The 21,012-nt window shown below is 37.6% G+C and overlaps 1 protein-coding gene across 6 annotated transcripts in view; it reads left to right on the top strand.

Moving 5' to 3' along the window:
- Ash1l (ASH1 like histone lysine methyltransferase) overlaps positions 1-21,012 on the top strand; it is a 167,393-nt gene that overhangs the window by 104,974 nt on the left and 41,407 nt on the right. For all 6 annotated transcript variants that reach the window (XM_063249573.1, XM_063249571.1, XM_063249572.1 and 3 more), the window contains one exon: positions 8,143-8,237. In XM_063249573.1, coding sequence (XP_063105643.1) covers positions 8,143-8,237 — 95 coding nt within the window. The remainder of the gene's footprint in view (positions 1-8,142; positions 8,238-21,012) is intronic.

The following is a 21,012-nucleotide window of genomic DNA, read 5'->3' on the forward strand; positions in this document are numbered from 1 at the left end:
ATATAGTATAATTTCAAGTCAGGGACTGTGGTGTCTCCTGTCTTGTCTTTGTTACCCAGAATTACCTTTGTTATTCTAGGTCTCTTCTGGTTCCAGATGAATTTAGGATTGTTGTTCTGTGAGATGTACTATTGGAATTTTGATTGTGATTGCTTTGAATCTGTATAACAGTTTTTGGAAGTATAGCCATTTTCACTATATTGCTTCTTCCTGCTCTTCTTCCTACCCAAGAACATGGGATATCTCTTCATTTTCTAATATTTACTTCAGTATCCTTTTTCAGAGTACTGTAGTGTTCAGTATAGAGGTCTTTTATATCCTTTGTTAGGTTGATTCCTAGGTATTTTTTTTTTTTGGATGCTATTGTGAAAGGTGTTGTTTCCCTGATTTCTCTCTTCAGTGAGTTTGTGATTTGTTTACAGAAAGGCTATTGATTTTTGGGTGTTGACTTTATATTGCAGCTATGCAATATATTGCAGCTATGAATTTGCTTATTAAATTTAGTAGTCTCTTGGTGGAGTTTTGGCATCTTCTATGTAGAGTATAATGTTGTCTGCAAATAATGATAGTTTAACTTCTTTCTTATCTTTATTCCTTTTATTTCTTTCTCCTGTCTAATTGCTCCAACTGAAGTTTCTAGGATTACGTTGAATAAGAGTGGAGACAGTGGACATCCTTGTCATGTTCCTGATTTTAGAGAGATAGTTTTCAGTTTTTGTCCATTTAGTATGATGTTGGCCGTTGGTTTGTCACAGATGAGTTTTATCAGATTAAAGACCATCTGTTTTAATTTTCTGTAGGGTTTTTACCATGAATCAGTGTTGTACTTTGTCTAAAGCTTTTTCTGTATCTATTGAGATAGTCATACAATTTTTGTCCTTGGCTCTGTTTATATGGTGTATTACATTTATTGATTTACATGTGTTGAACCATCTCTTCATTCCTGGAATGAATCCTACTTCATCATGGTATATAATCTTCTTGATGATTTTCTGCAGTCTGTTTGCTAATATCATTTTGAGGATTTTTGTATCTACATTCATTAGGAAAATTGGCCTATAATTCTCTTTCTTAGTTGGGTCCTTCTCTGGTTTTAGTGTGCAGCTGAGAAAAATGTATATTCTGATATTGTGGGATGGAACACTGTATAGACCTGGCTTCTCTCTTCCTGGGCCCTGTATGGTTTGTGTGACTTACAGAAAGGACGAATTGGCTTCTTGTACTCCTCCAAGACCCAGTACTTTGCCACTTTTAAATGTATGAACTAGATTTATGATTATATAATAAAATGTAAAACAAACCAGAAAATTATGTGTCAGTTTTGCCCTCGGGGGTTAAAATTTAAAATGGATTAAGGAGAAAATAGAGAAATGGAAGAAGAGGAAGTGATTACAAGTAAGACTGGAGGACAAAAGTAGATCAGGCCAACTTTGGGAAATGTGCCGAAGATTGAAGAGAGACAAAGAGAGACAGAAAAGATAAAAGGAGGAACAGAACAGAACTGTACCCACCAAGAAGCTAGGAATCAAAACAATGAAGGAAAAAGGGAAAGAAAAGAAGAAGAAACCAGTCCACTTCCAGGATTCTCTCTGGTTTTGCTAGTACACAATCTATGGTCTCCAAACCATGCAGATCTCTCCCAGCAAGCCAACAGTAGCTTTTTGGCAAGGTAGTAGATAATCTCAGCAGGCCTGCCCCCATACTATACTCATTGGGCTCACTACCTTTTGAGCAGTTTTCACAGGTCTAAGCCCAACTGGGAGCTGCTAGATGGAGCCAGCAGGAGTTATGGGTTCTGAGCTCAACTAGCCCATCTCCAAGATGGTTCCTGGCTAATCACTTTCTCCTGCAGGAGAACTGAGTCTCTGCACTCACTGCCAACCAGTGCAGTTCACATCTGCTGCTCCCCCCAACTGCCTTGTTTCTATAAAGGCCTGCGGGGTTGCTAGCCATCACAGTCACCATTAGCATGGGTCCGCAGCTTCAAACCACTCCCCTTGTGCAGTGAGTTCTATGTCTGCGGGAAGGCATTGCCAGCTACTACATTCTTCTTTGAAGTTTTTCTCTTCACTCTCTCTTGTGGGCTTCAGTTCACACTTTAGATTTTTCCTTGATCCAGTAGTCCCACTTCCCTCCTCCTTGTCGTCTTCACAATGCTGTATTCCAGCATCTGGAGTGCAGCTCTCAAAGAGGCAGTTTTCTCTGCTACTTAATATTGTTCATCTCAGTCTCTCTCCTAAACGCTTTGTATATTGTCTCTAGATTTAGTCATTTGTTGTTATTTTTTACCCCTGAAGTTCTCAATAGTTTCTTTTGAGGAAGAGTTTTCCCTTGTTTTTGTAGTGTTTTTGTTTGGTTTGGTTTTTTGAGTCAGGGTCTTTCTAGGTAAGCAGTTTGGTATTTCATTGAACGCACCAGCCTGGAGCTCTTGACAGTCCTCCTGCCTTAACCTCCTCAATGGTGGGATTGGTCATAGTCATGCTGCACCACACCTTGCTCCCGTTGTGATACTTTGTAACCTGAAAATATTTTTTTGTAGTTTGTGGTACGTTTGTATTACACTAATAGCAATATGTCATTACCATTATTATATAGCTTGTTTCTTTTTTTTTTTTTTCTGATTACCTTTGTTGTTTTTGAAACAAAGCTCACTATGTAGTGCTGACTAGCTTTGAACTTGCTTATGTAGCCCAGTTTGGCATGGAAGTCACGTGGATCCTCCTGCCTCAATCTCATGAGTGTTGGAATTATTACAGGCATGCAACATCGTGCCTAGCCATGCAGCTTGTTTCCTAAAAAGTGACTCAACAACTAAACATTACCGTGTTTGGGTTGCTTACTTTCCCTAAAGTTAGATTTCCGGTTCTGCTCATCTGGAGCAAAGAATTAGATGCAGTGAGCAAAAGCAGTGGCATAGTTTATTTGAGGAAATAAAAATGAAGAGTGAAAGAGAAACTGGCTCTGCAGAGTGAAGTTGGTACAAGTAAATAGAAAGTGGAGGGTATGGCCAAAGGTAAAAATACACACTGCACCAAGGAAACAGTGTCGGTTGTCATAGAAAATTATAATAGCAAATTCTTTATGGCATGGCTGTGTCCTTTTGTGCTGTCTACATCTCAAGGAAACTCATGAGAACTTTCTACATGGAGTCCTAAGAATCAGTGTTTGGATCTCTATTGAAAACCTGCTAGAGTTCTCACAAGAAGTCCTCATGTAAGGCTTGAGAACTATTCTACACAAGTGTCTTGGATTTTGTAATTAACAGATCACACTACACCTAATTTCCCAGACAGTTTTTGCCATCCCTAATCTCCTATTTCATTACTGGTCATGTAGTATTGAAGACTGTATTTTTGTAGTATTCAACTTTGAAAGTATGATTCTTGCAATTTGTCCTTGGATATTCTAGTTTTCGTTTTGTTTTGTGAATTTTAGGTACAGCTTGTCTATTTTTACAAAATGCCAGCTGGGATTCTGACAGGACATATAGGTGAATTTAGGAAGTTTTGCTATTTTAATATTTAGTCATTTTATTCATGAAAATAGTATGTCTTGCCATTCAAATCTTTTGAAAGTTCTTCAAACAGTTTTTGGTAGTTTTCAGTATACTGAAAACTTCTTTTTGGTGGGTTTGAGGCAGGGTACACTGTGTATTGAACTTATGCTGACCGAGAACTCTTGGCAATTCTACCCCAGCCTCCTGAATGCTGGGATTACAGCAGTGCACCAATGTGCCCAACTAGTATGCAACTCTTGCATTTTTTTTTTTTGTTAATTGTATTTCTTAGTATATTTTGTTATTGTTGTTGTTTCAGTTTGGCATTTATTTGTTTGTTGGTTTGTTTTGAGAGGTCTTGCTATAAATTCAGGCTGGCCTTGAACTCACTGTTGTAGCCTAGGCTGGCCTAGAATTTGTGGCAATCTGAGTTTGGGATTACAGGTTTGCACCACTTCACTCAACAGGTATTTTTTTCTCATGATACTATTATAAGTGGAATTGGGGATGTTTAAGTTTTAGATGGTTTTCTTGCTGGTATATAGGATATATTTGGTTTTTTACCTTTTTCTAAAATTATTTATTGGTACATGCTAGGTATACATAATGATCACGTTCATTATAGGGAATTTGTATTTATACATGATATAACTTGATTTTTCCCCCATTCTACCCTCCCTTCAACTGAATTTTCGCCTTTTCTGTTCTGATTTTCTTGTTTTTGATTTTTGTTTTTGAAATTGGGCTCTCAATGTATTTCCCAAGATGACCTTGTTCGCCCTCAGCCTTAAGAGTAGCTAGTATTGTAAGAATGAACCATATTGCCAAGCTGACCAGTTACACTTACATAATTGATATTAGTTAACATACAGATATCTATTTGTAGTTTGTTGCTAATGCCAAAGTAACACCTTTCTAAGGTTTGAGGATCAGTTTTTGTTAGGAAACCCTTCTAAAAGGTTAAAATGTAACTTCCCTCCCATGGTACTGAGGATTGAACCCTGACCTATCACATTAAGCCACATGTACAGTCCTTATTTATTTATTTATTTATTTGGTACCAGGGATCAAATGCACAACCTCACACTTTACAGGCAAGCTCTTTGTGCCACTGAGCTATATCCCCAGCCCTTGGCTGGTATAATTTTAGTAGAATGTCCAATTTGCTAAAATGAGCAAAATTTTAGTAAAATTTCCACATTTAATAAAATGTCCATTATTAACCATAGTCATAAAGATGTTGATGATAGATATCCTGGTTGGCATTTCTCTATCTTATATTTTTCAATTATTTGATCTGTTAGACCTAAATTGTAAATGACTTTTTGAACCCCTTGTGTTGGATAATAGCAAACAAATTCCGTATTGTTTGATACAAAAGTGCATAGATATTATACTATAATATTTCTGTCAATACTTTGTTTGTTTGTTAGTTTTTGGTACCAAGGATTGAACTCACGACTTCGCACTCACCAGGCAGGCACTTATATCACTGAGCTAAATCCCAGGCTCTGTCCTGGCTTTTGATTATAAGATAGCTTGTCAGATGTTGGTCATTTCTGTCAACCCCTCCCTGTGGAATTATTATAATCATGCTTTTGTTTGTTTGTTTTCATTTTTCTCTTCCTTCTTTCTTTGTTTCTTTCTTTGACACGGGATCTCACTCTGTAGTACAGACTGGCCTTGAACTGACCATGTAGCCCAGGCTGACGTGGAACTCACTGCAATCCTCCTTCCTCAGCCTGCTTAGTGCTGGGATTATAGGCGTATACCAGAATGACCAGCTATTTCTTACTTCAAATTCTGTTATTTCTATATTATGAATAGTTGGTACTTAGGGGATGTCTTTTTTGTCTTTCCATTTCATAATACAGACTTTTCTTCTGTGATATGCTAACATTTCTCCCTTTCACAGTTTTTTTGCAGATCTTTTGGCACTTCCTTCCTGTTCAGTCTCAGTGTCCCACAGGTGTCAATTTTATATTGTAAAAGAGTATCACTAGCTAGGTGTGGTGGCACATGCCTGTAATCCCAGCACTCAGGAGCTGAGGTAGGAGAATCTCTATGAGTTCGAGGCCATCCTGGGCTACTTAGTGAGTTCAAGGCCAGCCTGCACTACAAAGTGTGATCCTGCCTCAAAAAATGTCCCAAAAAAACAAAAGTATCACTATGTTTTGCAGAACTATAAAACTTATATCTAATGTACTTAGGAGTTTTTATAGATTGTAACACAAAATTATAATATTCACAAGTAAAATGAACACAAACTAATAAAAGAAAATAACCAGAACTTACTAGATTTCACTAGAAACAAATGTCAAAGGTGAATACAATGTTCTAAATTTAAAAAGTATGCAAAAAAATAGTTAATACAAAACAACCAAACAGGACTGGGGATATGGCTCAGCAGTACAGCACTTGCTGGGCAAAGTTGAGGTCCTGAGTTCAATTCCCAGCACCAAAAAATAAAATAGAAATAAATAAATAAACAGACATCCACGTATATCTCATGCTAATGATCACGTGGTTGAAATGACACCAGCCCTGGAGCTGGGGATTTGGCTCAGCAGCATAAGCACCTGCCTTGCAAGCAGGCGGTTGTGAGTTCAATTCCCTGTACCGGTAAAAAAAAAAAAATTACAAAAAAAAGAAATGACACCAGCCCAAGCATTGCTCAGAATAGTCAGTCGAAAAACAAACGTGCTGCCCAAGTGACATGCAGGGTAAACTGTTTAAGTGGTTAATTAGAAAATTTTTCTCAGATATAAGTGTATCAGTCTAGTATCTTTCCTTTCTGTTTATAACTGATTTTCCAAGCTCCATCCACTGCTATAAAATTTTCACATCCTATAATAAATATATTCATTATGTATTGAAATCGTACTAATAAAAAATAAATTTCTCATGACCAACTTTCTGACTTCTTTGGAACATCTTCAATTATACAGTCTTTTTTCATTTCCTGTAGTTCTCCAGCTTTGTTCCTTTTGTTTTTGTTTTGAGTGTTTGTTTGTTTTTTGAATCAGAGTCTTGCTATGTAGTTCAGGCTGACCTTTAAATCACTGTGTAGCCCAGGATGACCTCAGACTCAGTGATCCTTCAGCCTCCCAAGTCCTGGTATTATAGGCATGCACCACCATGCCAACTATCTTTGTCCTTACACCAGCTCTTGGCTGATTTTCCTCCACTTCTCAGATCTTGTCATTGAACCCAGGGCCTTGGCACTGGGTTGCATCTTTTTTTATTTTATTTTTTTCTGTTAAGACAGGGTCTTACAAAATTGCCCAAGCTGGTCTTGAATTTGCATCTTCGTGCCTGAGTCTCCCACTAATCATGCCTGTAATCCCAGCATTTAAAAGCCGAAATAGGAGAATTACTGCAAATATCTTAATTCACTTTAAATCCCATTGTCCTCCTCTCCCTCCCCCATCTTTAGATTTTCCTTTCCATTTTCAAAATATGTTTGTTTGCTGTTATTTTTTATTTTGCACTATAATATCTTTTTTTTGGTCTTCTTTGGGTGGCCTTTTTTTTTTTTTTTTTTGTGACTATGTAGTTCAGGTTGTCCTTAAACTTACAATGTAGAATAGCATAGGCAGGCCTCTATGGGGCCCATGGCGATTTTGCCTCTGCATCCCAAGTGCTGGTATGCACCACCACATCTGTCTTGTATTATGGTCTTGGAGTCCATCCATTTTCCTACAGATAATTGACTGCTTCCAAGATTTAGCTGTTACGAGTTGTGCAAAAAAAAATAAAATGTAGGTATTTATGCATCACTGTAATAATGATGTCTTTAGCTCTTTCACTAAGTATCTCTAAGGGAATCATTTGGTCTAGTGAAATTTTTATGTTTAGTGTTTTGAGAAATCTTCATATTAATTTCCCTAGTGGTTCTACTTGTTTGCATTCCCACTAACATTATAGAATTGTTTCCTTTTCCCTGCAGACTTGCTAGCATTTGCTGTTATTTGATTACTTGCTGATGAACTTCATTCTGAAAGGATTGTCTGTTTTTTGAGACAGGATCTCACTATACCCCAGATTGGCCTTGAGCTAACTATATAGCCTAGGTTGGTCTTGAACTCATAGCTGTCTTCCTGCCTTGGCCTCCTGAGTGCTAGAATTACAGGCATATGCCACCACACCAGCCAGGGCCCTCTTTCCTAAAAGGATTTCCAAGACTGCCAATTTGTAAAATGAAGAATTCTTATTACCCTGCCCCATGGAGTGCATTTAAGATGTCATCCGTGGTTACTATTTTCTCTCTTTCATGGTGGCCCACCCTCATGCTGTAGGGTATACTTCATTGCTCACTTTTACTTGGCCCAAAGTCTCTTTACAGAACTTGTTTCTTTTAATAGTAAGACTTGACTGTCATTTTTAAAACTAAGTAAGATATCACTCACTGTAGCTGGACATAAGGACACCTTCTCAAAATTCTTGCCCTTATGTGGCTGAGGCAGTAAGATCATGAGCTTGGACTGCAGAAGGGAGTTCAAGGCCAGACTGGACTACCCTAGTGCAACCCTGTCTCAAAACAATAATCTAACTTACTGTTAAAATACACACTAGGTTTCTGTTGTTTATGTTGGACCACAAAATAAATTTCATTGCCTCTATTTCTCATTCTTTTCTGATCACAGTCCAAAGAGCCGATTGATCCAGTTAAAGAAAGAAAAGCTGGAGTACACTCCAGGAGAGCACGAATATGGATTATTTCCAGCCCCCATTCATGTTGGTGAGTATTAAGTCCACAGAATATATATTGCTAAAACGAAACTCTAATCCTTGGAGTTTGAGAGAGGTGTCTTTGTATTCTTTTTTACTGTACTTTCTTCCCTCGTGGCTTCACAGTCTTTACCATCTTATTTTTACTTACTCTGAAGAATTGTTGGGGTCCAGGATGTAGCCCAAGTGGCATGGCACCTGCCATCAAGCTCGAGGTCCTGAGTTCAAGTCCTAGTACCAAAAAGAGAAGGAATTTTGTACATTACTTGATAAGTACAGAGTGAACATGGCATAAATCTCGTCTATTAGAGTTTTAATAAATAATATAACTGTAACATAGCTTTTGACTACATTATATATATCAGCTAAAAAAAATCAAAGTAGTTGGCAGTTCAGCTTCAAATATTTTCCATATTCAAAAGAGTTAGATGATTTATGGATTTATAATCAAAGAAAGGGTCAGCTGCTTTCCTGGTCATCAGTCTTCTTGAAAATGGAGCAGGATTTGTCTTTCTTTACATTTTTTGAGAGAATATCAAAGATTTGTTTAGCACTTCGGTAATAGTAACTTTGAGGATCACCCCTCTTTTGTGTGGTTTTGGTTTTGGTACTGCAAATCCAACTAAAGACTTTGAGGTTCCCAGTTCCTCCTCATTTTGTTTTTGAGACATCTCTCTTAAGTTACCCAGGCTGGCTTACCTTCTTGCCTCAGCCTCCCGGAGTCCTGAAATTACAAGCATATACCACTATGCCAGCTAATTTTTACTTGATAAGATTGGGGTTCTGGCCAGACGTGGTGTACACCTATAATCCAGCACTGTGGAAAGCTAAGACAGGAGGTTCGCAAGTGTGAGCCCAGACAGGGTAAATTCAAGAGACCTTATCTCAGAAGTGCTGGGTCAGCACAAAGGCTTTGGGTCCAAGTTTAGTACTGCAAAACAAATTAGTAAAAGTTATCTATGCTATATGTAGTTCCTTCTACTTCTCAACCCTTCATCTGGTCTGTCTCTAGATTCTGTTACTCTGTTGCCTGAAACACTCATAAATTCCTTTGCAGTCACTGACATCTATGCCATTATTGTCTTCTCTTTGATCTGCCGCAGTAACCAACCTATGTCTTACTCACTTTTGTTATAACAAAATTCCAGAGGCTGGATGATTTATAGTGAAAAGATGCCTTAGCTCACAGTTCTGGAGGGCTGAGCATAATCCTGCGTCTGGTAAGGACCTCATGACATACTTTATCATAGGATTACCAGTGTACAGAAGCGATCAAAGACAACATTGGTAGGCTGCTTTGTAAGTACCTGATGCTGTGGGTGACTAGTTTGATCCATAAATTCCAACCCTCTCAGTATGAGACGTAATACAATTTCACAAGAAAGACATTAACCAATTCATAAGAGTATAATTCTCATGATCTAATTTTCATAACACTGAGGATGGAACCCAGGGACACTCTACCACTCATTGTGTATTCTAGGCTATCCTCAAACTTGCAGCAGTCTTCCTGCCTCAGCCTCTCAAGTGCTGGGATCACAAGCTCTACATGAATTTGTAGGGGGACAAATAGTACTTCCTTTCTAACATATCTTTCTGCTTCTTTTCCATATCATTGAGACTCCATATAGGGAAAAAAGAAATGGTTTTCAGGGGCCAGGTGTTTGACTCAGTGCTGTAAGCACCTGCCTGGCAGGCATGAGGTCCTGAGTTCAGTCCCCACTACCAAAAAAAAGAAAAACAGAAATGAGTTTCAGATTTAACCATTGCAATATTTAAAATCTTTTAAGATTTTAAGATAGGCATGGTGGCACATGCCTATAATCCCAGCATGTAGAAGGCTGAAGGAGGAGGATCATTAGGAGTTGAAGACCAGCATAAGCTACATAATGCATTTAAGGTCAACCTGAACTACATAGAGAGACCCTTCTCAAAAGAAGAAAAAATTCTGATAAAGGGTTAGTGGTTCATCATCAGTATTAAAATACAATCTTTTTTACTATGTTTCTAAGAGTGATCTGTCTCCAAGTAGCCCATCTCTCCTTATCTATCTAGCCCTAACTCTCACTTGTTTCTTACAGTTTTTGTTTTGTTGTTGAGTTTTTTTATGTTTTCTTCTCTGGTTTTTTGAGACAGGATCTTGCTTTGTAGTTCAGACTGGCCTTGAAATCACTATTTACCCTAAACTTCCCTCAAACTCTCAGTGATCCTCTTGACTCAGACTCTGGAATACAGAGATCATAGCATAGGCAAGTACTTCCATACCTACTTACATTGTGTTATAGTGGCCTTTTAGTTTCTAGGATGTACTAAACCCTTTCCCACAGGAGAATTGTTATGCTTACTATTCCTGTTGCCTTAAAATCTCTTCTTTAAACTCTTCCCATAGTTTATTTTTATACTTTAAAGGTAAACTTTCTGTCAGTATAAGCGTCAATACTATTTTCTTTAAAATGATTTTCCTGATTGTTTCACCAATGGAAGGTCTCTACCTTTATATGAGATCATGACACCCTATTTATTTCATTTCAGTGCCCACAATTAAAGTATTTGCACATGCATTTGTAATCTGTCTCCCACATTACATTTTGTTTTGTTTTGTGGTTTTTTGTTAGTCTTATTGTGTTGTGTTGGGGAGGTTGTTTTTGTTTTTGAGACGGGTCTCACTATGTAGTGCGGCTGGTCTTGAACTTGCTTGTGTAGTGCAGGGTGACTTGGAACTCAGCCTTGGCCTCATGAGTGCTGGAATCTCAGGTGAGTGCTACCATGCCCAGCTCCCTCAAAAGATTCTAAATTCTTAAGAGTGCAGGATCATTAACTTTTTCTACATTGATTTCCCAGTGCCTATATATAATAGAGGCTTAACGAATTTATTATATAAATCAAAGAAAAAGAAGAAAGCAGGATAGGTTATTCAGTATAGAACTCAGGAAGGTTTTTTGTTTGTTTGTTTCACTTTGTTTTATTTTCTCATAATGAATCTGGAGAAACTTGCTTTAAAGAGATTCATAAAATACAAAATTGAAGGACCAGGCCAATCTTGGGCTACATAGTGAGTGCAGGCCAGCTTGAACTATATAGTAAGCTCCTGTGTCCAAAAAAAAAAAAAAAAAATTAAAGCTAGGAATCTCTTACTTGTATAGTAGATGTTGATCCTGTGTTGCATACTGTTCTCTTGCAGTACAACCCTCTAAACTCTCTTTGGGGGCAGGATCTAGCCATACAGTTCAGGCTGGCCTTGAACTCAAAGCAATTCTTCTGCCTCAACCTGTGGAGTGCTGGAACGACAGGCATGTATCACCTTCCCCTAACCCCTGTGACTCTCTTAATTTGAGGGCTCTTCTCAACCTATAATTCACTGATTTTTCTCTTCCCCCACCCAGAGTACAGCACCATCATCATTATTTTTAAATCAACAGGTATAAAAAGTCCTACAATAAAAATTATCTTTCGTTAACTATTCTACAGGTTTAATTCACAGCTAGGTAATTTGCTTTCCTTAATGAAGATAAGAATAAATGTCATGTTCTCTGGGCTTTCCCATTGTCAAAGTTCTTTGAAACAGCCTTTTGTTTTTACTGGTGAGATAATAATTGTATAAGATTCTCAGCAAACTTAGCTTTTTCCTTAAACTTGCTAAAACTCAATAGGCTTTGAAAATAAGAACTGAAGCATCACAAAATGTTGCATACCTCTAATCCTAACTATTCAGTAGGCAGAGGCAGGAGAATCACAAACTCAAGGCCTTCATGAGCAATTTAGTGACATCCTTTCTCAAATTAAAAAATAAAAGTGGCTAGACAAATTCAGTAATGTAGCTGGATACAAAGTCAGCACTCAGAACTCAATATCATTCCTGTATACAAATAACAAAACTCACTGGGAGAAGTTAGGAAAACAATATCTTTCACAATAGCATCCAAAAGAACGAAATATGGAGGAAGCAATTTAATGAAGAATGAAAAGACCTTTACACTGAAAACTACAATACTCTAAAAAAGATTGAAGGAGGATATCAGAAAATGGAAAGACATCCCCTGCACTTGTAGGAAAAACCAGTATACTAAAAATGACCATACTTCCAAAACTTACACAGATTTAATGCAATTCTGATAAAAATTCCAATAGTATATCTCACAGAAATAGAAAAAATCCAAAAATTCGCCTCAAACCAGAATAGACCTAGAATAGCAAAGGCAATTCTGGGCCACAAAGGCAAGATGGGGCATCACAATCCCTTACTTAGCATACTATAAAGCTACTGGGATAAAAACAGTTTGGTACTGGCAAATAAAAAAATAGACCTGAAGATCAGTGGAACAAATGAAAAGATGCAGAAACAACGCCAGACATACTAAGCCACCTTATCTTTGACAAAGGTGCCAAATACATTCACTGGAAGAAAGATAGCCTATTTTAACAAATTGTGCTGCAAAAACTGACTTTACACATGCCAAAGATTAAAATTAGACCCATATCTTTTACAGTGCACTAACCTTAAACCTAAGTGGATCAAAGACTTAACTATCAAAACAAAAATATTAAATCTGCTGGAAGATAGAATAGGTAGAATTCTTGAAGACATTGGTGTAAGCAAAGACTTCACGAACAGAACCCTAATTGCACAGGAACTTTCGCAAAGAATCTACAACCGGGATCTCATTTTTTTTTAAGGTTTTTTGTTTTTTTTTTTTAATTTAAGGAAAAAAAGAAAAACAGAAAAAGGGTACAATTTATACAGAATTTCAGAAAAAATAAACATTAGGAAATCACTAGTTAATAGATTATATATTGTCATCTTAGAAATAGTTGTTCAACATACAAAATTAAAGCATATAAAGTGGACATTCAAACAGCGAGACTGCAAACAGTTCTGTTCAGTGATCCAACAAAAACTCAGTAATAGGGTTATCTGTCTTACACGCTTAAATATACATGCAGTTATATCCTTTAGAGCACTTTCTTTTCCTCTGTTTTTTACAATGACAATTACACATTTTGGGTTTTATTACTCCCACAGTTCTTAATACCTTTTTTTGAAGAGAATAAAACCAAATGTGACATAACAAAACAGAGTCAGTCAAATCAAAAGGATGGACATAATACATAATGTAAAAACAGAATACAAGGTGATCAACAATGGTTACCATAATACCTCTTGCTGTCTTAAAAAGAATTGCCTATATCATCAGTTATAAAAAAAATTGAACAAAATAGTAAAGAATAAAACCAAAACACTGGAGACATTGCAGGACTAGTAGTCAAACCAGAATGGGCATCATAGTGAATCTTATTGTCTTCACAGTTGTTGCCTATACTCTCAAACTTGGTACTATCAATCAAAACAGAATAGAGGAAAATCAGTCAAAATAAGATGGCAAGAGCAATATACGGTTTCAAATCAAGTTAATAGGAAATCAAAGTGGGTTACTATAATATATCCTGCTATTTTTTATTTTTCCCGTAATTAAAAAGATAAAAAAGTAAATAAAAAAAGGAGATTGAGATAAAAGAGTACATAACAACAAAACAGCACAGGTCAGAACATAACCATTTAAGCAAAATAGTGTTTCACCACAAGATATCCCAACATAAAGGTAGTTACCATAGTGTCTCTTTCCTTGAAATCTTTGAGTATAACTTCATATACTGTAGCATCAAACATATCAAGACAATGTAAAACCATTCAAGAGAATGACAGTATTACAGGGTATTTAGAACCAGCTAACAGAAAATGAGCAGTGGTTTCTGTATAATCTCCTTGTCTATAAAAGTTTTTACTTATATTATCACATATAATAAAATCCAATAAGATACAACATTTTAAGACTGATGGAGACAGAAGAACAAAAGCTTGATGGGACTTCAAAACAAGATGATAGTAAATCAGCACGAGCTATTATGATATCTTGTTTTCTCCAAAATAGCTACAATCCAACCTTCTCTGCCTCATTTCTGTTGAGCTCTTTTTCTGTCATTAGTTGTCAGTTTGTCTTCTTCATTTCGCTTTCTGCTCCATTCATTGTAGCCTGTCTGCCACTGTTTCTGGAATCTTGGTATTTTTCTTTTTTAGAATCTCCTACAGTATTCTCTGTAAAGTTGTATTGGTGGTTGCAAATTCCCCTAGTTCCTCTTTATCCTGGAAGTACCTTGTTTCTCCATTAATTTCTAGGGACAGTTGTGCAGGATATATCAATCTTGGTTGGAGGTTATTATCTTTCAAAGCTTGAATTATTTCCCCCCACCCTCTTCGTGATTTGATGGTTTGTGCTGAGAAGTCTGCTATAATTCTGATGGGTGTTCCCTTGTAAGTGATCTGTTTCTTGTCTCTGACGGCTTTTAATACTCTGTTCTTATATTGGATTTCTGGAATTTTGATTATTATATGCCTGGGTGTAGTTCTGTTTGGGTTGTAGGTGGCTGGGGTCCTGTATGCCTCATACATCTGAGTATCTTTATCTTTTGCTAAATTAGGGAATTTCTTCTGGATTATTTCTGTGAATAGCCTTTGTAGTTCATCTGTTTGTGTCCCTACTTCTTCATTTACGTTCTTAACTCTTAAGTTATAGATCCAGTTATCATCTTCTAGCCTTTGTATTATTGCTGTTTGTTTCCTTGTTATTTTTAAGAAGTTTTTCATTTCATGCTCCCACGTTACAAATCTATCCTCCAGTTCAGATAATCTATCCTTAGTTTTTTTCAAGCTGTTATGCCAGCTTTCAATAGAGTTTTTAGTTTCCTGGTAATCTCTTTGAACCTGCTTCACATATTCTATATTTTCTCTATTTTCTCCATCAAACAATTCTCCCCTTTTTTTTCTGTTCTTCCATTCCACTATCTGTTTTTTCTTGGGCGGTGCTTAGCATTTCTCTAACTATTCTACTTATATCTTCCTGTAGGTCGTTAAATACTTCACTTTTGAACTCATCTATGAGGCTCTGGAGATATCGCTTTATGTCTATTGGTGCCATGTCTGATATTGCATGTTTTCTGTCATCATTCTCCTTTGCATTTACCTTTCCTGGATCAATATTCTCAAGATTGGGGACCAAGGACCCTTTCTTGTTGCCTCCTCTTCTCATTGTTTGTTCCTTCCATACAGGCATATATAGGAGGCCCAGTTTCTTTCTTTGTGGGTTACAGTTTGTTTCAATCCGCCAGCTAGGCGTTCCCACTGCAGTGTACTAGGGAGACACAGACTGGGGCAGCGTATGTTAGGTCCACCCCTCTAGGTCAGTCCACCTACCAAAGGCTTTACTGCTAGGGTGCACTGCCAGGCACAGGGACCTGGTTTGGGCTGGCCTACTGGATCTTAGTCTGCGGCATCACCCAGGTCAAGCGCTCCCCACCAATCCCGTTTGAGAGGGGAATATGCAACTAAAGTCACTGCAGCACCCTGTTCCAGCTAGTCTGCCGGGTCCCAGAATGCTCTCTGTTGGAGCCTCCTTATCTATGGAGAGGTCCCCGTTCCTCTCGCTCACCGTAGTTCGATGCAGTGCTTCCTGCCAGTCCCGCTCTCAACTTGGTTCGCCAATTCCCGCTCTCCGAACTTTTGCATCTCTATTCCTGCTGTGCCACTTCAGACACAGTAGCAGCAGCAGGAAATTCAAATCAAGGTTTCCAGAGGCACGGGTTCCAGCTTCAGTGCTGAGATTTTATCTGTTCCGGGATTGCATTACCAGTTGGTTTCTCTCAGCTTAGTTCGTTCCTGGGTCGACAGGGTATATCTTCCCCTTGTTTACGACTCCCCACACCGCACCATTCCTGGATTCTAAGCTGGCTATCTCAGAGAGCCTCCATAGCTGCTGTTATCTATCTGCCATGTTCTCCCAGAGGTGGGATCTCATCTTATTGAAAAAAGTTTTACTCAGGACTTCTGGGAAGATGGCAGAGCAGTGAGCAGCAGAGAAAGCACCTCTTCAAGATTTGGTGTCCAGACACTGGAATATAGAAACCTGAGGAGGATTAAAGGAGGGAAGTGAGACTTGAAGCCCATGGAGAGAGCAATACTTCAAGAACCCATCAAAAATAAAAAGACCATACGCACTGTGGACCTGACAAAAGAAAGCCATGGCCCATCCCACCCCATTCCCACTCCCTGTCTGTGAGCCAGCTGCTATAGGCTGCAACCTCCTAGTGAGCCAGCAGCCAAATCCCAAGAAGGAGTCACGCCATGCCCCCACAAACCCCACCCAAAACAAGTTTTCTGGAGACTAGATGCAAAAGAAGTTAGTGGTCACACACCTGAAGTTTCTAGAATAATGGCAATTGAGATAGGGAAACAACTTGGTACTTACATTGTTTGATTTTACATGCCTGTATCTCACCCAGAACAAGTCTGGGAGACATAAACATAGAAGTGGTTGGAGGCCACACAACTGAAATTTCTGAGATGGTGGCAGCTGAAGTAGCGAGACAACTAGGGTTGCTTGAATAATTTTGTGTGTCTGGGTCTGGAGGTCTGAGCAACTATTTGGGGGATGACAGTGTACAGTATAATAACTATTGTTGATTGCCTACGGTCTTGTTTTTGAAATCCAAGGTCATTCTCATTGTACTGTTTCGTTTTTGTTGTATTTTCTTTAAAACAAAAAATATTTTAAAAAATAAAGTTTTTCCCAGCAAGAGAAACCAACCAACAAGAGTAAAGAGAACACACAGTGTGGGAAAATATTTTTACCAGCTGTTCCTCAGACAGAGGACCAAGATCTAGAATATACAAAGAACTCAAAAAATCAGGGATCCCCCTCCCCAGATTTAAAGACCTAATCCAGAAATGGACATGCGATATAAATACACACTTCTCAGGTGAAGAAGTACAAATAGCATATAAATACACGAAAAAATGTTCAGCATCACTGGTCATTTGAGAGATGCAACTTAAAACAATGCTAAGATTTCATCTCCTAAAAGAATGGCTATTATGAAGAAATCAGCCAGCAACAAATGCTGGTGGGGCTGTGGGGAAAATGCTATTGATAGGAGTGTAGACTGATGCAACCGCTGTGGGAATCAGTGTGAAGCTTTCTTAAGAAAACTAGTGTTGAAGGTCTCATTTGACCCAGCTATTCACTATCTGAGTATCTTCCCAGAAGAATTAAAAACATCATACCACAGTGATATGTGGGCACCCATGTTTATTGTGCTACAATTTGTAATAGCTAGATCTTAGAAACACCCTAAATTTCCATCAACTGAAGAATGGATAGAAAGATTGTGGTGTTTTTATACAGTGGAGTGTTACTCAGCCATAAAGAATGATAAAACTCAAGGCTTTGTAGGTAGGTAAATGGATGCAATTAGAGACATTAGACAATTAAATGCCAGTGTCTTGTACTCTTTGTAACTAATTTAAAGACAATAATACGCAATGTATTCATCATTGTTACCTTCTAGTTATCTTGTTTTGAAAAAAATATTTTTTTCTCTTAAAAAGTAGCTAGGGTTGTAGCTCAGGGGTAGATCAGGCTTGATCCTTATTACTGGAAAAAAAAAATTCCAATTTAAGGAAAACATGACTACTTTAGTTCTACCAGTTTTGTCCTGAGTGGGAAATTTGCTGTTCTAGATCTTAGAATCAAACTTTGAGTCAGACGTGGTGGCACATGCCTATTATACCAGCACTTAGGAGGCTGAGTCAGGAGAATCTCTGTGATGTGAGTTTGAGGCCAGGCTGAACTGCATAGTGAAACCATGTCTCAAAAAGGAAAAAAAGAATAAAGCTTTAAATTATCCAGGAGGATAAAGGGTCCACTAAATTCCTGGGGAGGCGGGGTGAATAATAAAAGAGCATTATTTCTATCACATCTCTGGGATAAATAGTGATGTGTCTCTAGTCCCCACTTCATTAATAAGACTTGTCATTATGCTGTAATAATCAATGGCTTATGAAAGCACAAGTATTGAGGTAAGGAGTTTTGTTATTTGTTTTTGTTGTTTTGTTTTGTTTTGTTTTTGAGACAGGCTCTCACTTTAAAATTCAGCCGGGCCTTTGAACTCACAGTGATCTTGCTGGTTCAGTCTCTCCCAAGTTCAAGGACTGTAGCCATGAGCTACCATACGTGGCTCGGAGGTCATTTTATGGTCAGATACTGCTTAAAATCAGTCTATTGCGGAATAGTTGTTTTGCTTTGTTTTCTGGAAAAACCAGTTGCTTTGACAGAGTATTTTGTGTATCATGTAAATCAAAAAGCATGATTTTTTTTTATTGGGGGGGGTTACCAGGGATCACACTCAGGACCTCACGATCGCCAGGCAGGCACTTTTGCCACAGAGCTAAACCTCCAGCCCAAAAGCATGATTTAAAGAATCAGCCAGAACTAGTTTATGTTTGCCATAGTAGTTACATGAATATAATAGTTACACAAATCAAATAATGATGCATTTTACAGTTAGTGGAGTCAGATTTAAAAGTAAAGTAAAATCAGATTAAATATTTCTATAAACTAGGAATATGTAGCTCAGTAATATTTTTATCTACTATATACAGCACCATAATTTAATCGTAGCACTACAAAAAAAAAAAAGAGAAAAAGAAATTCTCTAATGAAATTAAATCACCTCATTACAGAAATACCTGGAGGGAGTGATAGTATGTGAGATAGGTTCTCACTATGTAATCCAGGCTGACCTTGATCTCACTATATAAACCAGGGTGGCCTCAAAACTCACAGCAATCCTCCTGCCTCAGCCTCCTGAACAGTGGGATTACAGGTATGTACCACCAAGTATTTCTGTAGACTAGAGATATATAGGTCAATTTTCCTTTTAAAATAAATATATATTTAACATAGTGTATGTTCCCTTAAATTTGTGATCAGTTGATTTTTTTTTTTCCTCATAGTAGTACTAGGGATTAAACCCAAGAATGATCTGCCACTGTGCTAGCTCATCAGCCTTTTTTTTTTTTATTTATTATTTTATTTTATTTTATTTATTTTATTTATTTTATTTTTTTTTTTTCCTTTTTATCGGTACCAGGGATCGAACTCACAACTCCCTGCTTGCAAGGCAGGTGCTTATGCCACTGAGCTAAATCTCAGCCCCTTTTTTTATTATTTCAAGACAAAGTCTCACTAAGTTGCCCATACTGGCCTTGAACTTGATTGTTCTGTGACAGACATCCCTCTAATTGGGATAACAGGCATGTGCCACTACACCCACCTCAATTTGTTTTTGACGAGTGCTAAAACAATGAGGAAAGAATAATCTATTCAACGAATGATTCTTTATTAACATACACATACACACAAAAGAATAAAATTGGGTCTCTACCTCATACCATATGCAAAAATTAATTCAAAATGTGTCATCAGCAACAGGGCAAGAGATTTCATCATGTTATTCTGAATGTCACCCAATTTAAAACTTACAAATTGTTTATTTCTGGAATTTTGCATTTAACATTTTTTGAAATGTGTTTAACTGCACAACTAATCTTGGAAAGCAAAACTACAATAAAGGGAAATCCAGTGTCAATTAAGAAATTTGTTTCATATATCCATACATGTAAAGAACTCTTTTTAACTTAAGCATAAAGAGGTTTAGGTGGTTGGTTGGTCTTTTGAAACAAGGTCTTACTGTATAGACCAGTCTGGTCTTGAACTCACTATGTAATTTAGGCTAGCTTTGAACTCTCAACCTTCTTGCCTGAATTTCTCACATGCTGAGATTGTAAGCATGTGTCACCACACCCAGCTTTTGTTTTATTCTGTTGTTTTGTTTTGTTTTTGAGACAGGGCCTCGCTGTGTAGTGCAAGCTGGCTTTGAACTCCCTAGTCTAGGCCAGGCTGGCCTCAAATTTATTTCCTCCCTCAGCCTCCTGAATGCTAGAATTTACAGCATGTACCACCACACCGAGCTTTGTTGTTTTGGGGGGAGTTTTGTTATTGTTGTTGGGTGTGTGTGTGTGTGAGCTCACTACTGCATATATTTTAGGCTGGCCTTGCATTCATTCACTGGATCCTCCTCCTGTCTCCCTAGTGCTGGGATTCCAAGTGTAGCTGCCATACCCAGCTAACAGTTTTAAATAAGGAATTTCATGGGCCTGTTATTTAACAAGTGAGAAAATTATACAGTGCCTCATGTTAGTGTGATAAGGTTGCACAAGCCTATGTATGACCCACCTATGTGAGAGACTGAAGCAGGAAGACTAAATTTTAGGCCAGCCTGGGAAGTATGGTGAGACTCTATCTCAAATACAGTGACCCCAAAATTTTTTTTAAAAAGGTAAAATTAAAATAAAATAGCTTGAGAATGTAGCCAAGTGGTAGAGTACCTCAGGTTCAACCTCCACTACTACAGAAAGAAAAGACAAAGTCTCAATTATAAGATACATTATCACTTTTTGTTTTATTAAGAAAGAAAATTCTATTACCATAAATATTATAACTGACAATGAAGGATATACTCTGTTTTCAGAAATGTGCAAATGAAATATGGGTAGGAAATACATCTTATAGTTAGATAACAAAAAGAATAACATGATAACAAACATTTTCAATGCATAGTGAAGCTTGATAAGAGGATATAACATTCCCAAATTTTCATTGCAAATGGAAAACACAAAGTCAGCTCTCTAATGGAGATCTGTAACTGTTTTGCATTACTCTCATGACTATATATAGACCTTTGAGGCTGGGAATTGGAATTGGATGAAAAATAGTTTAGTCCTATTAGCAGGGAGCTGAAACTGAATTCCTACTATATTAAAAGTTAAACTGTTTGCTCAAATCAAAGCCTAAAGTGAGAGATATGCTTTGTTCTAGAAACCTCTATCCTTACAT

This window comes from Cavia porcellus, unplaced genomic scaffold, assembly GCF_034190915.1.
Source record: "Cavia porcellus strain 051 isolate PalLab524CR breed Dunkin Hartley unplaced genomic scaffold, mCavPor4.1 scaffold_6, whole genome shotgun sequence".
In the NCBI taxonomy this organism is placed as follows: Eukaryota; Metazoa; Chordata; class Mammalia; order Rodentia; family Caviidae; genus Cavia; species Cavia porcellus.